This window comes from Eublepharis macularius, chromosome 2 (genome assembly GCF_028583425.1).
Source record: "Eublepharis macularius isolate TG4126 chromosome 2, MPM_Emac_v1.0, whole genome shotgun sequence".
Taxonomy (NCBI): domain Eukaryota; kingdom Metazoa; phylum Chordata; class Lepidosauria; order Squamata; family Eublepharidae; genus Eublepharis; species Eublepharis macularius.
Genome location: NC_072791.1, coordinates 98,140,366 through 98,154,841, shown reverse-complemented (window position 1 = coordinate 98,154,841; position 14,476 = coordinate 98,140,366). Strand labels below are relative to the sequence as shown.

The 14,476-nt window shown below is 39.1% G+C and overlaps 1 protein-coding gene across 1 annotated transcript in view; it reads right to left on the bottom strand.

Annotated features, from left to right (window-relative positions):
• Positions 1–5,015: 5,015 nt before the first annotated feature.
• The window catches only part of DHCR7 (7-dehydrocholesterol reductase), a 38,847-nt gene continuing 29,386 nt past the window's right edge, over positions 5,016–14,476 (bottom strand). Inside the window, exons 4-8 of the mRNA XM_054971292.1 lie at positions 12,533–12,620; positions 10,681–10,894; positions 10,293–10,497; positions 7,477–7,608; positions 5,016–7,113 (exon numbers count right to left, since the gene is read on the bottom strand). Coding sequence (XP_054827267.1) covers positions 6,649–7,113; positions 7,477–7,608; positions 10,293–10,497; positions 10,681–10,894; positions 12,533–12,620 — 1,104 coding nt within the window. The 3' untranslated portion in view covers positions 5,016–6,648. The remainder of the gene's footprint in view (positions 7,114–7,476; positions 7,609–10,292; positions 10,498–10,680; positions 10,895–12,532; positions 12,621–14,476) is intronic.

The following is a 14,476-nucleotide window of genomic DNA, read 5'->3' as shown; positions in this document are numbered from 1 at the left end:
TTTTCCCTAAAGGTAACAAAAGGTGATTGCCTCTAGGCAGAGTAGACAAAAAGGGCTAGCATGGTAGAGGCTTCTCTCATGCCCCTAGTAGGTTGATAGGAGATGTGCCCAATCAATAGCCACAATTTTCAGGAAAGGAGACTGAAAAACTGAGTCAAAGAGAGTTGAAGTGTTAGACTTCTTAGGGAAAGTTTCCAGGTCATGATGACATACAAGTGAGGAAGTCAAATGTAAGATTGTTGATCTACTAACCTAAATTGTCCCTCTGCAAAGTGCAGGAGTGCTCTCAGGGTGGCTCAATGACATCAGTAACGTCATTGCACCAGTCCTGGGAGTGCGCCTGGGATCCCATTCCTTGCCTCCCCCCCCCCCCCCGCTGGCCAGATAAGCAGTGGTGGGGAGCAAAAGGTGGGAGTAGGGTATGCCTTGCACCCACTGGGGGAGTGGGATCTCTAGAGGAAAGAGACCTTGGGTTGTAGTGGATAGCTCAATGAAAATATCAACTCAGTGTGCCACAGCAGTGAAAAAGGCAAGCTCTGTTCCGGCAATTATTAGAAAAAAGATTGAAAATAAAACAACCAATATTATTATGCTCCTCTGTAAATCTATGGCACAGCCTCAATTTGGAATACTGTGTGCAGTTCTGGTCACTGTATCTCCAAAAGAACATTGCAGAGCTGGAAAAAGTACAAAAGAGGGCAACCAAGATTATTAGTGGGTTGGAATCCCTTTCGTATGAGGAAAAGAGTCTGAGACTTCGCTGTTTAGAAAAGAGACAACTAAAACGGGACATGATAGAGGTTTATAAAACTAGGGATGGGGTAGAGAGGGTAGACAGAAAGAACTTTTTCTTCCTAACTCGAGGGCACCCATTGAAATTGATGGGCAGTAGATTCAGGACAGACAAAAGGAAATATGTCTTTATACAATGAATGATTAAAATGTGGAATTCACTGCCTGAGGATGTAGTGATTGTCACAGGCATAGACAGCTTTAAAAGGGGATTAGACAGAGTCACAGAGGATAGGTCTATCAGTGGCTACTAGCTATGGCAACTAAAGGAAACCTCTACACTCAAAGGCAGTGAACCTCTGAATACCAGTGCTAGGAGGCAGAGGAAGACCTCTCTGCCCTGTTGGCCCTCCACAGCAACTGGTTGGCCACTGTGTGAGACAGGATGTTGGGACAAGATGGACCCTGGTCTGCCCCAGCAGGCTGTTATGTTCTTAGGAGAGCTCATATTCTTGATTAACTACCTGTACCTCATTAATGAAGGGTGACTGGCTCACAATTGGGAAATTTGGCAAGTTTTCAGTTATTGCTCATACCTATCCTGTACGTACATTTAGCCAAACATGATGTATTGACAAAGTTGTCATCTTTTGCTAGCATTACTGGTAAACATTGCACACAAAGCAATGGAAAACTGCTGCAGATAAACCTCTGCCTAAGAATCAACACCTTGCAGGGAAAATGCTGGCTAATTGAATTGTTGACATTGGGGTTTTCTGCATGGTATTATTTCAATGGTTCAAGCCTATGCTGTTTTGGTTTTCCATTGATTTCCACATTTTCTTGTCTCTAGTTTTTGCCTTGCCCTTCCTCCCCTTTCTAGGTCTTTTGGGAGCAGTTTCACCCCAATTTTTTTAAAAACTGATTTTGAGTTGCTTTTATTCCTTGTGTTTAATGTTTCCTGTAGTTTTGTTTGTTATGCCCACTCTCACCCACTTTTTAATCTCAAAACCCTCTGGAAAATGTGTGGTTTATTTTCTACCTTTAAAGAAAGCCCCTGCAGCTTTATATTGCTATATCCATATATCAGTATAAAAGGATGGCTCCATAGGTATATTTATTGCAATTCCTAGCATGTTACCACAAGCCCTACAGGCAGAATTTTTATTGTTCATCAACAACCCACACAAGGTTTTGGTATTTTGGGAGGGGGGACATATCTGATAGAGATGTTCCTGAGATATTATTCATAACTCTTCTTCCTTTCTTAAAAACCCAATACTTGTTATTCTGGCTGTTGTTACTTGTGATTTGATATCACTGTGTGTAGTCAAGTGGTGATTCTTATACATGCACACTAATTTTCTGTCACTGTTTTCTTTCTTTTTTTTAGAAATATTTTATTAATAAAGTTAAAAGCCCAATAGAAAGGGCAAATAAAAGAGTGAAACATACAAAAAAGAAAATTAGAAATAAAACAATAATACATGTTTCATTTTCCATTTTTCTCTACAACACTTTGTTTTCTGTGGGGGTAAATGGTGATTCTTGCAGTTATTGGTTCTGCAACTGATGCAAGAATCAAAAGTAAGTTCAAAACGGCACAGTGGTAAGGCAACAGTCTAATCTGTAAATTACGATAAGGGCAGGGCAAAAGACATAGTGCCTAAATCAGTGATATTCATTGGCTTGAGAGCCCCCTGGTCTCTTCTGAGTACGGTACCCCAATGTTGCCCTTTCTACTCACTGAAGCTTCTTGGTGACAGGTGGTTCCCACCATGAAACATTCACTGCCAGCCAGAGGGGCTCGAGAATGGTGAGCTACAAGCTCTGTGCGAGAGACAGAAGTAAAGGGCTTGGAAAGTTGTGGATACAGCGATGGTTACAGTTTTATATTACTGTATGTGTTTGGTAGGGTGGCACACAGAGCATACAGTCGTCTTGTGGTTTTGGTTTCTGATCTTGTGAATGTGGCTGTATACAAGCCACAGTCTGAGAAGCACAATCTTTTCAGTTGAATTCAATAGAACATATAGCAGCCAAATTTGGCTTGGTTGAGCCTATTGTGTACATTCTCCAGGTTTGTTCAAGTGTTACAATGTGAAAAATTGTTTATTTACAAAAGTGTAGTGTAGAGGCTGAAGCTCAGCTATTTCGGGCACGTAATGCGGGCCAACTCACTAGAAACATCAATGATGCTAGGAATGGTGAGTGGAATGAGGAAGAGAGAAAGACCAAAAACCCGCTGGCTGGATACCATCATGAAAGACACTGGACTGAACATGAAGGAATTGAAAGAAGCAGTCAGAGACAGAAAGGCCTGGAGGGATACGATCTACAGAGTAGCCAAGGATCGGACACGATTAAATGGCTAGGATTGGATTGGGAGTGTAGAGGCTAGGTTAGAGCGTTTTTTGCTGACACCATATTTCAGGAATGTATATTTAATGTAAGGTGATTTCAAAAGAGCTGTTTTTGTTCATTAGTTTTCAAGGCTATTACATAGCTTAATGGGATTGGTTCTAATAAAGCTGAAAATGGGCTGGCATGGAAAGAGTACCATGTATAAACACTGTCATAGATGCAGAGGAGTTAGCCGTGTTAATCTGTAGTAGCAAAATCAAAAAGAGTCCAGTAGCACCTTTAAGACTAACCAACTTTATTGTAGCATAAGCTTTTGAGAATCACCGTTCTCTTCGTCAGATGCATGGAGGGCAAGAAGAAACTGGTCAGATATATAGGTGGAGAGGGGAGGGCGGAGTAGATGCAAACAGAAGTTTCTGTTTGCATCTACTCCACCCTCCCCTCTCCACCTATATATCTGACCAGTTTCTTCTTGCCCTCCATGCATCTGACAAAGAGAACTGTGATTCTCGAAAGCTTATGCTACAATAAAGTTGGTTAGTCTTAAAGGTGCTACTGGACTCTTTATGTATATACACTAGTGTTCAGGAAATGCCCTATTCCAGATGTAAGTGTTCAGGAAATACTCTATTCCAGATGTAACACAAGAAGCTGCAAGTGGGAAAGCCCTTTGTTTTCTGGAGCAGCTGGTTGGGTGAGTAACAGAAGAAGAATCGGATCAGGATCTGATGAAGTTCTGATCAGGCATCTGATGAAGAGAACTTGATTCTCGAAAGCTTATGCTACAATAAAATGAAATTGGTTAGTCTTAAAGGTGCTACTGGACTCTTTTTGATTTTGCTACTACAGACTAACACGGCTAACTCCTCTAGAAGAAGAAATGGCTCTCCAAACCTCCCAACCTATGCTTGCTGTGAATACAATGCATTCAAAAACATGGTCTGACACAGAGGTCTGACTCAATCACTTTTTAAAGAGGCCACTCACAATTCAGTGTATGAAAACAACAGTCCATGGCATCTACAACAATATGCTAAATCAAGAACTGGGCTAGTGGTGAAATGCCCAGACAATTGACAATGTTGCCATTTAGTCTAGCCCAACTACCCTTCCAGATTTCAAAGTGGTCTTGCAAGCTGGCTCTGAAAACTTTTAAAATGTAAAATAGCTGTCCCAGTTTAAATAAGCTAACATTTGCTATTGCAAATGGCATTAAAATAGCCATACATAAAAAAGCCCAACCAACTCTAGTATAAAGTACTACAAATTTTTCAAGTCTTTTACTGATTACTAAAGTGAAGGCAAAAAATCTTAGACCTTCTGTTTTCATAGTATTTTCCACTAAAATTCCCGTCACAATGGGAATGTCACAAATGCTTCTTTCACAAAGGGAATAAATGGGCAAATGAGAGATCCCGTGGTAAAGGGTTATTTGACCAGAAACAGCAACATATATAAATGGAAAAGTAAGTACATTTTAAGAGGCCCTTTAAAGAATTTTCCAGTTTCATGGGAAAGTCAACTCAAATAACCATTTCCTCTACCTAGGAATAATGTCCAGAAGCCAGTTACCCTGAATTCTAGCATTAACTTGCAGTATTAACAAGGCATAAAGAAATGCTTTTACTGTATTAAGGCTTGTTGTGAAGAAGATAATCTTTGAAGATGCAAACCATTTCCTCACACTGTTCCAACTGAAGATGCTCTGATAAAAGTATCATTTCTCTAAATAAAAGCATGCCTAAGTTCTGTGAATGTCAACAATTTTCCAATCTATTCTAGTCTATTCTTGAATACAGAATGTAGTTTTATATAATTTTCCTTGTGTTTGTGTCCCTTCTTCCTTTAAAACTACTTCAACAAATAGCAATCTGGTGAGTTACCTTAATTCTAATGATAATACAATAAATACAAGTCCATTTATGAAGGCAGATTGTGTTTTATTTTTTTACAAAACATGATCTCAGATAAAATTGGACGAACCAGTTGACAGCTGCATGAACTGCATTTGCACCCTTCCTTGTTCCATCTTTGGTGTTATGAATACTCCATTTCATCCTACTGCTTTCAAAGTGAACACAAAACATTACAGTTTTAACTTTAATCAAAGTTGGCTAACGTATGTTACAAGGTGGCTGGTTTATTAATTTAACTTCTTAAATATATGTATTTCCCCCTTGTGTACAGCTAGCTCTCAGGATCACATATAGCCCAGAGTTGTATCTGAAGCAGATGTAATTTCCTTTAGATCCAATCCAGTTGTAACAGCCTGTTCGATGAATAGAAAATATTTGCTCTTGATGCCCACTATCTCAGATCCCAGCTAGTTTTCCCCAAGGCTGAGCTGTGTAAAGTTCTTGACACAAGAGGCATCTTAAGAAAAAACTGCATAAGCAGATTAATTTAGGCGATTTCTAGTAAACCAGGAACCTTGTTTTCAGAATGGTAAACTATTTACATCCTGTATGTAATGGTCTTTAACATACTATATAAAACCTGTTAGCTAACACACACAAAAATTGAAGTACTGTATACAAGACCCACTTGAAGGCAGCTGTCAGGCCACTGCTATCTTACACTGATCTTCAGTTTCCATTTTTGCAATTGGTTCTTTTTCAATCACAGTTTAAGTTACATTTTTCTACAGAAAGATCAATGCTTACGTATACCAATGTATAAATTTTCTGTTGAGAATGGTCACATCAATATATTTTTTTAAAAGCTAGACAGAAGTGCTACCATCCTCATTTAAAATATATGAAGGTATTTGTGTGAAAGAGGACCTGTGCATACAAAAGTGACAAGTAGTAAATAGCTAAGACAGAGGACACAAGTACAGGCTAGTAACTGAGGGCAGTATCTCAGTATGCTGCTCCCCAAAAGCATTTTCCATAGAAAGCAAGAATAAGTAAAATCAGTAGTAGTAATCCTGCTGCCTGTTTGCTTCATAAGTATTGTGTTTCTTTGTAATGGAACCTCAGGGATATCTGCTTCAACTAAAATATGCCACACTAAGGACCACAGCATCTCGTAATAACATGAAATTAATTGTGTTCATTTACACAAATTCAAGTCAGTAATAATAATATTCGATTTATATACCTCTGTTCAGAACAATTTAATGTCACACTCAGAGCAGTTTACAAAGTGTGTTATTATCCTCATGACAAATCACAAGGAATCACCATTGTCCAAACTAGTGTGAAAATTATGAAAAACCAGTTTAGCTTGGGCATAGCTTCTGTTCACTACACTAGGGCTGAAGGAAGAGAAGTTTCAGTGAGTGGTGGAACCATATGTATTATAAAGATTTCTCCACTGATCTTCAATTAGTAGGGGTTTTGTGTTATAACAAAAGCACCCCTCACACTTAAAAAAAATATCTTAGAGGCACAACAGTCTTGGGATCTGGATCCTGTCCCATTAAATAGCCAAACAGTATTGTGGATGTCATACTCTGGAGGCTCCCAAAACTTGTTGTGTTGAAAAAAAAAGTGTGTGTGTGTGTCCATCCAAACATATTCTTTAAGACCAACAACCAAGGTTATGAATTTAAAAAAAACCTGGAAATAGCCGATAAGGTACTGCATCACAATACCGCTTCCAGTCTTTGCCATACTTGTTGGAGCATCTGTGTTCGTCCCTAATGCAGCGGTGGACCAGAAGAATAGTCATGTAAATAATGTAGAAATAAGGTAGGATGTGGTCGAAGCCACAAGACAGGCAGTATGCCAGGGATCCCAGTAAGTCTCCTATATAGTTAAAATGACGGGCCACTCCCCAAAATCCTGAAGTCAGCAGCTTGGTATAGTGTTTGGTCCCATCAGCCGACATATAAGAGCATTCAACATATTTAGGCTTTGTCCCCCAGATTTTACAATTGCCATCAGTGCGACGGAAGAGATCTTTCTGATGATTGGTTATTCTGAAGAAATAGTAGCCCACCAGTCCCAATAGCAGAATTCCAACTGCATTACCTGTGGAAAGCTGAACAGGATGGTAGACCAAGTATAATCCCTAACGAGAAGAGGAAGAGAGAAAGCCCATAAATAATACATTTAATTTAACTAGAATCATTTTTTTTAAATACTCCAAACTAGAAATTGAATATTTTTTCTGTCAGAGAGTTGTAGACACTACTTGTTATGATAAATATCTTCTTGTGCACATTAATAAACCACAGGTATCTACATTCCCCACTCTGCCTCACCAGGTAGTTTAGAGAATTATCAACTGCACTTAAAATATTTAACTGATCTGGAATCTTATGAATGATGGCATATATCCAAAACTGTCCACCTTTACTATAAACTACAGGTCCATTATTATAATTATTGTTTTTAAGACTTATGGTATCTTGTATTGTGAATAAAACAATACCTGCAGGGTATAGGTATAAGGAAGCCAAACACAGTCTCCCCAGCCTAGGTACCATCCAAAATGATCATGGCAGATGTCAATAGTTTTCAAATACCAAGTTTCATTCCAGAAAAAGTCTAAGACATATAGAGCCTGAAAAGAAAAGATTGTTTGATTATCAAAGTTAATCATAGATGGTATATGATCTAATATTGTCCTCTTGGGACTAATGGACTTAAATTGCTTTAAATTCAGGATTCTTAACTTAGGTGAAATTAAGCCTTGGAGGAGGGTGTAAACAGGCTAATTAAATAAAGTTATTCATAAGTTATTAACCATGTGTGCTATCATTATTATCTCCTCCTCCTCTTCCATTTGAAGGTTTTCCCCCTCTACTATGGATAGGCCTATTGGGCAACCAAGCTTTTCCTCACCAAGCTGCTATGTGGAAGTGTTGCTAGATAGTGTTGGTCTCTATTATAAACTATTCAAAATGTTAAAGGCAAAGGCAAGTTTTAGGACTCAGTGGAATGTATATAGTAGGCAGCAGATGCCTTCTTTGTTGCAGTGTACCAAGGTGGTTAGCACAGATGCTGCTAAAACATTCATGTCCATTACTTGTTGATTCCTTCTCCCTCCTTTTTTCTTTTGTGAGCTAATGGATAGGCTCAGTTTAATTCTTGGGCATGGGTGCATAAGATGTTGTCTTAATCTGAGAAGGGGGTTGGGAATTGGCATAAAACTGCTGTAAGAACAAGCACCCATGGCTTCAGGAAAACAACTGATATACAAAGAAGTGTTTTTACAATGGGGTTTCAACAATCATTGCTGCCCAGTCCATTCAAAAGCCTCAGAATGTTCTTTGTAATACAATCCCTTAACCTGAGGAAGCATGAAACCCAGCAAGTTAAAGGATCACATCTCATAAAGTCACACAGAGTTTGCAGGAAAAGGTACTGAATAATTGAAAAATAACTGCTTTCTGGAGCCATCCTTGAAGCCTCTTATCACATGCCTCTCCATGTTGCTGAATGCAGGAAGTCCTATACTATAGGAGAGAATCTGATCAAGTCATGTCTATTAGAAGCAGTGACATTTGCCCTTGGGGAGCAAAAGTGAGAAAGATGAGCTTGATCTTACTTTCAGACAACATTATGAGAGTCATTTTGAAGTTGAAGAAATTAAAGCAAACCCATGCTGTGTGCTTCAGTTGGCTGAATCTACAGGCATTGCCTGCTGTGCACAATTGCTTGCATATGCTTGGTATCTGAAAAGTGACCTCAATTACCAAAAATTATGTGTTCAGAATACCAGAAAGTTTGGTTGCACACAAGATGCTGAGGCAGGCATAGTTAGTTGGCATATGCACTGATGGGGCCCCATCTACCTGTTCCGAGTTCCCAGTCTTTGTGATGCAGGTTTTCCCCAGGCCATATTCCCACTGTATACTTCTTCAATATGTTTCAGCTATGAAGACATTTTGTTTGGCCTCACCAATGTCTGTTTTGAAGTTGCCAAACTTGTTAATCATATTTTAGGCACTGCCACTAGCAGTGTGATGAGATTAGAACCAAACTTAGTTACTCCTTTTTTCACACAGATCCACTAGTTGTCATGAGGGAAACTCTTAAACTTTATGTTAGAACTGAGAAGAAATCACCATGCTTCTCGAAAGGGGGAGAAGTGGTAAAGAGCAAGAATTTAATGAGAATATGACATAATGTACATTGGATATGTATCAGCTTTTGAATTAATCAGTTGAACCTATCACTACAAGGAAATTTGGTGGACATTCTTTTAGGCTCAAGACAAGATTGCCAACTTCCTTTGCAAGCTACACAACACAACCAAAGAACAATATTCATTTGCTGATGATATTACTCAGCACTTATTTCCCATGACAGACTCTGTGAGCAGCTATTTTCCTTGCCTGGAATACTGTGAGAGAAATACATGGACTGTGAAACCTTTTTCAATGTAGGATTTAGTCATCAAAGATGAGAATATTACAATGAAAGTAGAATCCCTTGCTTTGCAAAAAGCATGATTCTGACCTGGTAATATTCTGATTAAAAGTGGGTGGTGAATATCCAGTTCTCTTTGGTAGAGAGCTCTCCAAGTCTTCATCCCCTTTACCACAACATATTGTTCAGAAACTGTTTTTCTAGAACAGTTGCCATTAAAACCAAGGCAAGGAATAAATTTGCCCTTACTCATGACCTGCAATGTACTCTAGCTGTGACAAAGACTCATATCTGACAGGTCACCAAGACTAAATTTCTGTCATCACACGATACTTCCATCTGCTTTTTCACGTGCTTGATCAGAAACTGAACTTTGTTCAGCTAAGTGAATGCTATATTTTTATTAACCAGTAGACCGAACAAATGATGAAAATTTTGTGGTTCTGTTTCAATTTTCTTTTTTCTGTACTTGTCATTTATAAAGAGGAGTTGGTAATGGCTATCTCAAGGAATTGTATTGCTCATAAAGTTAAGAATCACTAGTCTACGAGAAAGCTATTTGGTGACTCCTACTTAAATACGGCAGACTCGCATCACACAGTGAGAATGGCTGGGGGAAAGATTTGCACTTCCCAACCTTGTTTTAATCTCGAGAGGCACTATGTATGTATATTATCAACTCCCCCTCAAAGTCTGCATAGATTTTGTCTATAAACCACAACCCACTTTATAGCCATATTAAAATCAAAACTCAGACGATTATACTATGAGATGTTTTTACTGTAACAGAGTATTTTCTGTTTTTACTGTAACAGAGTATTTTCTTTTAGTTCCAATTTTTAAGTTAACCTAAATTTTAATGCTTGTGCTTACCTGTAGGACATTCACGAGAATCATAGAATTCGTTATTTGACCATACAATTCCTTTTGTTTAGCTGCATAGGAGAGGTTAATAATAGTCCATGCTACAATGCCTGGGCGACCATTGAAAAACAGTTTGAAGTCAAACCACTTTCCTAAACGAGGATTAAATTCAACCCCCATCATGAAGTCATAGAAGAAGTTACCAGTGAATTTGCTAAAATGGAACATAAAAAAGACAAAAATTTTAAGATCACTTTTACAACTCTATTAAGTTAACAAAAGAAAGGTGCAAAACAGCTTGAGGCAAACAAAAGTTACTTTGTTTACCAGTGCAGATAAAAATGCAGAGCACATCATATAAGATGTTTGTTCTATTATATAAACAATGACAACATACCAGTCTTTTGAGTTAGTGGGGAACCAGTAGGCTTTCATCATTACAAATATAGATACCACATAGCCCAGAATATTTGCACACCATAGGAGTGGAATCCAATTGTCAAAAACAATAGTGGGTGAGAACCAGTGGAAATGGTAAGCATTTGCAAACCACAGTGCATGTGTAATAAGCCATGCTTGAAGTCCATTGATCTCATAGTTGAGTATAATACCTGGAAGGCAAAAGTTACATGGATCAGTACAGCAAAGATACCAAATGAGAAATAGGAAGCAAACATACCTTCCTTTGATTTTGAAGATACTTGTACACTTTTATCTCTCTGTTTGGTTTTTGGAAAAGAGGAAGATCTCCATGCAAAGAAGCAAGGAAGTTCAGCGGGGAAGGAGTAGAGAGGCAAAGATTTATCTTTGATCCACTCACCAGTAACGTGACGCAAACAAAGAGTGTCACCCTCATGATTCATCCCAGGAGTGCAACACGAGCAACTTGTACTCAGGTTTTTAGTTTATTTATTACTGTTATCATTGAACTGGTATAGCAAAGTGGTTAAGTAGTTGGACTGCAATGCAGCACTTTGCTGGTGTGAATTTTACTACTGCCATGAACTCACCAGTTGGCCTTGGGTAAGCCACTCCTCTCATCCCCAGCTCTCCAGCTGTCTTGTGGGGATAATAATGCTGACTTTACTCAGTGCTCTAAGTGGGCACTCAACTGTCCAGAAGAGTGGTATACAAAGGAACTGTTGTTGTTGTTGTTGTTATATTACATCCACCATTATCACAGGATTAAGTCTACACAGGATTAAGTCACAGAGGCAGTAGAGGGAGAATCATTTGTTGCAAGTGCTAACGAGTGAATGCAGCTACCTGAACTTAAGCTTGCCTAGGAGATTAAGGTGTATCATAGAATCACAGGGTTAGAAGGTGCCTCTAGAGTCATCTAGTCCACCCCCTGCAAAATGCAGGAAATTCCCAAATACCTCCCCACCCCCACTCAGTGACCCTTACTCCATGCCCAGAAGATGGCAAAACTCCATCAAGAACCCTAGCCAAACTGGCCTGGGGAAAATTGCTACCTGACTCCAAGGTTGCGATCAGCCTTACCCTGGGCAAGTAAGAAGAGGCCACAAGAACTAAGCACTGATGTAACCCTTCCTGCCCTCCCTCTCATGATCTGCCTACCTACAATTCCCAGAAGCCCCTGGGCCATTTTGGCGCCCTTTTTGGCCAACCAGAATACAGGGGGCTGGTGCTATATAAGTCTGGGAGGAAAAAAGCCTGGGTTCTTTCTCCCAGGGAGCAGGTTAGAGGGGGTTTCTGCTAAGGAGAGAGGCCCTCATCCAGGTAGGGTGAGAAGACAGGCCTGGCAGACAGAGGGACAGTGAGTTCTGTTGCGCTAGGGCCTTTTGTTTATTTTACTTTCACCCATCTATTGTTGCTAAGGCACCTTGTTTGCTTGTTGTTTGATTAACTGACCTCCTTGTAAATAAACTCTTTTGTTTGTTGTTACTCTGCCAGTCCTCATGCCTGTTTATTGGTCAAGCTACAGAGGTCAGAAGGGTTGGGAGAGTACTCTGGGCCTTCCCAAGGGACCCTAAATCCCAGAGTGGTGGCAGCGTAAGGTGGCTCACGCTACCTGAGGCATGACAGTACCTATGTTGCAAAAATAGCACATGTGTTTAACTCACCCATCATGTACTAATTGTGATTCTAATCAGACCTAACATGCTTGCTTTTTAAAAAAAAATCACTGAGAGCTGTATTTACAGAACTTCTAGCCTTATGTCAAATGTGGGCCTTAGTAATGATAGAAATAGTTGTGAAGTAACTATAGTGAAGAATGATCTTACCAGCAGGCGTCACTGCACCTCCTTGTAATCCTCCTCGATAGAGAGGAATTAACTTGTGGAAAAAGTCAGGAAGCATGTACAAAATTGCCTGTAATATAATGAAATTATGAACATACAAAGAGCTTTATGGTAAAGAGATTTGCTTAATAGACAATTCAATCAAGTAGTTATGAGGAATGGACAACTAGTGGTTTGAAACATTATAAATATTGCCTCTAAAACTTATTTCCAGGCATCTACAAGTTGTGACTGGGCTTGGTAGTCAACTTTCTATAACCAGTTGAAAAATCTAATCCTGCCCTCTTTCCCCATGTGTATGGTGTGCAGGAAAAGGGGAATGGCACCCTATCTGGGATCCTGAAATGTATGCTGCTATATTAAGATGTGATTTTATTGTTTTACTGTTTTATCTGTTTAACTCTGTAATTATCTATTGTTGTAACCTGCCCTGAGCCCGTTCGCATGGAGGGCAGGCTATAAATGTAATCGATCAATCAATATTAATGTAACAATAATTCCTAACCTGATCAGACTTTATACTAACCATGTTAATGCGAGAAAATCTTTAAAGAATGAAATATCATTTTCAGTGCTAACTACATTCAATCATATCTAAATTAACATCAGGGATTTTTTTTGTTTTCAAACTACTTTTGACCAGTTTTGCCCTTTCAATTTTTTTATTTTATTTTGTATAGGTAAAAGCATAATTTTTACATGTTCAAATACTGTACAACATGTGTATTTCCTGGTAAAGGAAATAAATTTCTTCACAACTTTGTGAAATAACAAACAATTCATAATTTCTTTACATTTACAGTTTTGGGCCACAAAATGTATATGCTGTATATACTATTTCAGCTTGTTATAAACACTATCCATTTGCTCTGAAAATGAGCTAGTCCAACGCTTAATCAAATTCCTGTTCCAAAAATGTTTACTACAAAAGAGGGGCCATAACTTGGCATGCAGGTCCCCAAGTTCAGACATTGGCATGCCCAGGTAAAATGACCTCTGGTAGCAGTCCTGGAATGATCTCTAGTTGAGTCTCTGAAATCCACTGCCAGTCAGAGTAGGCCCAATGGACCAACTCACAGTGCAATTCGAAGGTCACTTTCCTGGAAGTAAGCCCCATTGAATAACATGGGGCTTACTTCAGAGTAGACCTTTTAAAGATTGCTGTGTCAGTGGGAAGTATCTTTCCATCCTGTGCATGGAAAGCCTCATTTTCCTCCCCTTTCCCCCCCTAATTGCCTCTTCTCTCTCCTCCCCTTCTCCTCCCTCCTCTTCTATATTTGACCAGTCTCTGTATCATGCATCTGACGAAGAGAACTTGATTCTCGAAAGCTTATGCTACAATAAAATTGGTTAGTCTTAAAGGTGCTACTGGACTCTTTTTGATTTTACCCCTGGTTTGAAGATACTCCCCTATGAATACTGGAGGAGGATGGTTTTGGGTTACTGGTTGAAGAGATCATATTAACAATACATTATTTGCATAACAGGTATTTCAACTTTGAGTTGAAACCAAATACACCCCTGCACAAGTTCCAAGTGTGTATATCAAAATTAATTATGCAAATCAAAGGCTGTGAAGCTGACTAGCAACTTTGTATGAATGAATTAGGTTACCTACGAATACTGCAATCATACAAGTTCCACACTGGAGAACTCAATGGAATGATTACTGATAATAGGTGCATGAAGAGATTTATCCCCTATATACATTAGAGATGTACATTAGAGATGTACAGCTTATGACTCAGTAAGCAGAACTCAGTATATCAACAAAATTGTGCTCTACTGTTTGTTTATGCACTTCTAGCCATGCAGTACAAAGAGAAAAGTTTTTTTGAGCACCTGGTATGCTGCCATACATAGCTGCTGTGGTGGTGATCTGCTTGGTGGTAACAATATTATAAACCCTCTGCATTGTTTCTCCCT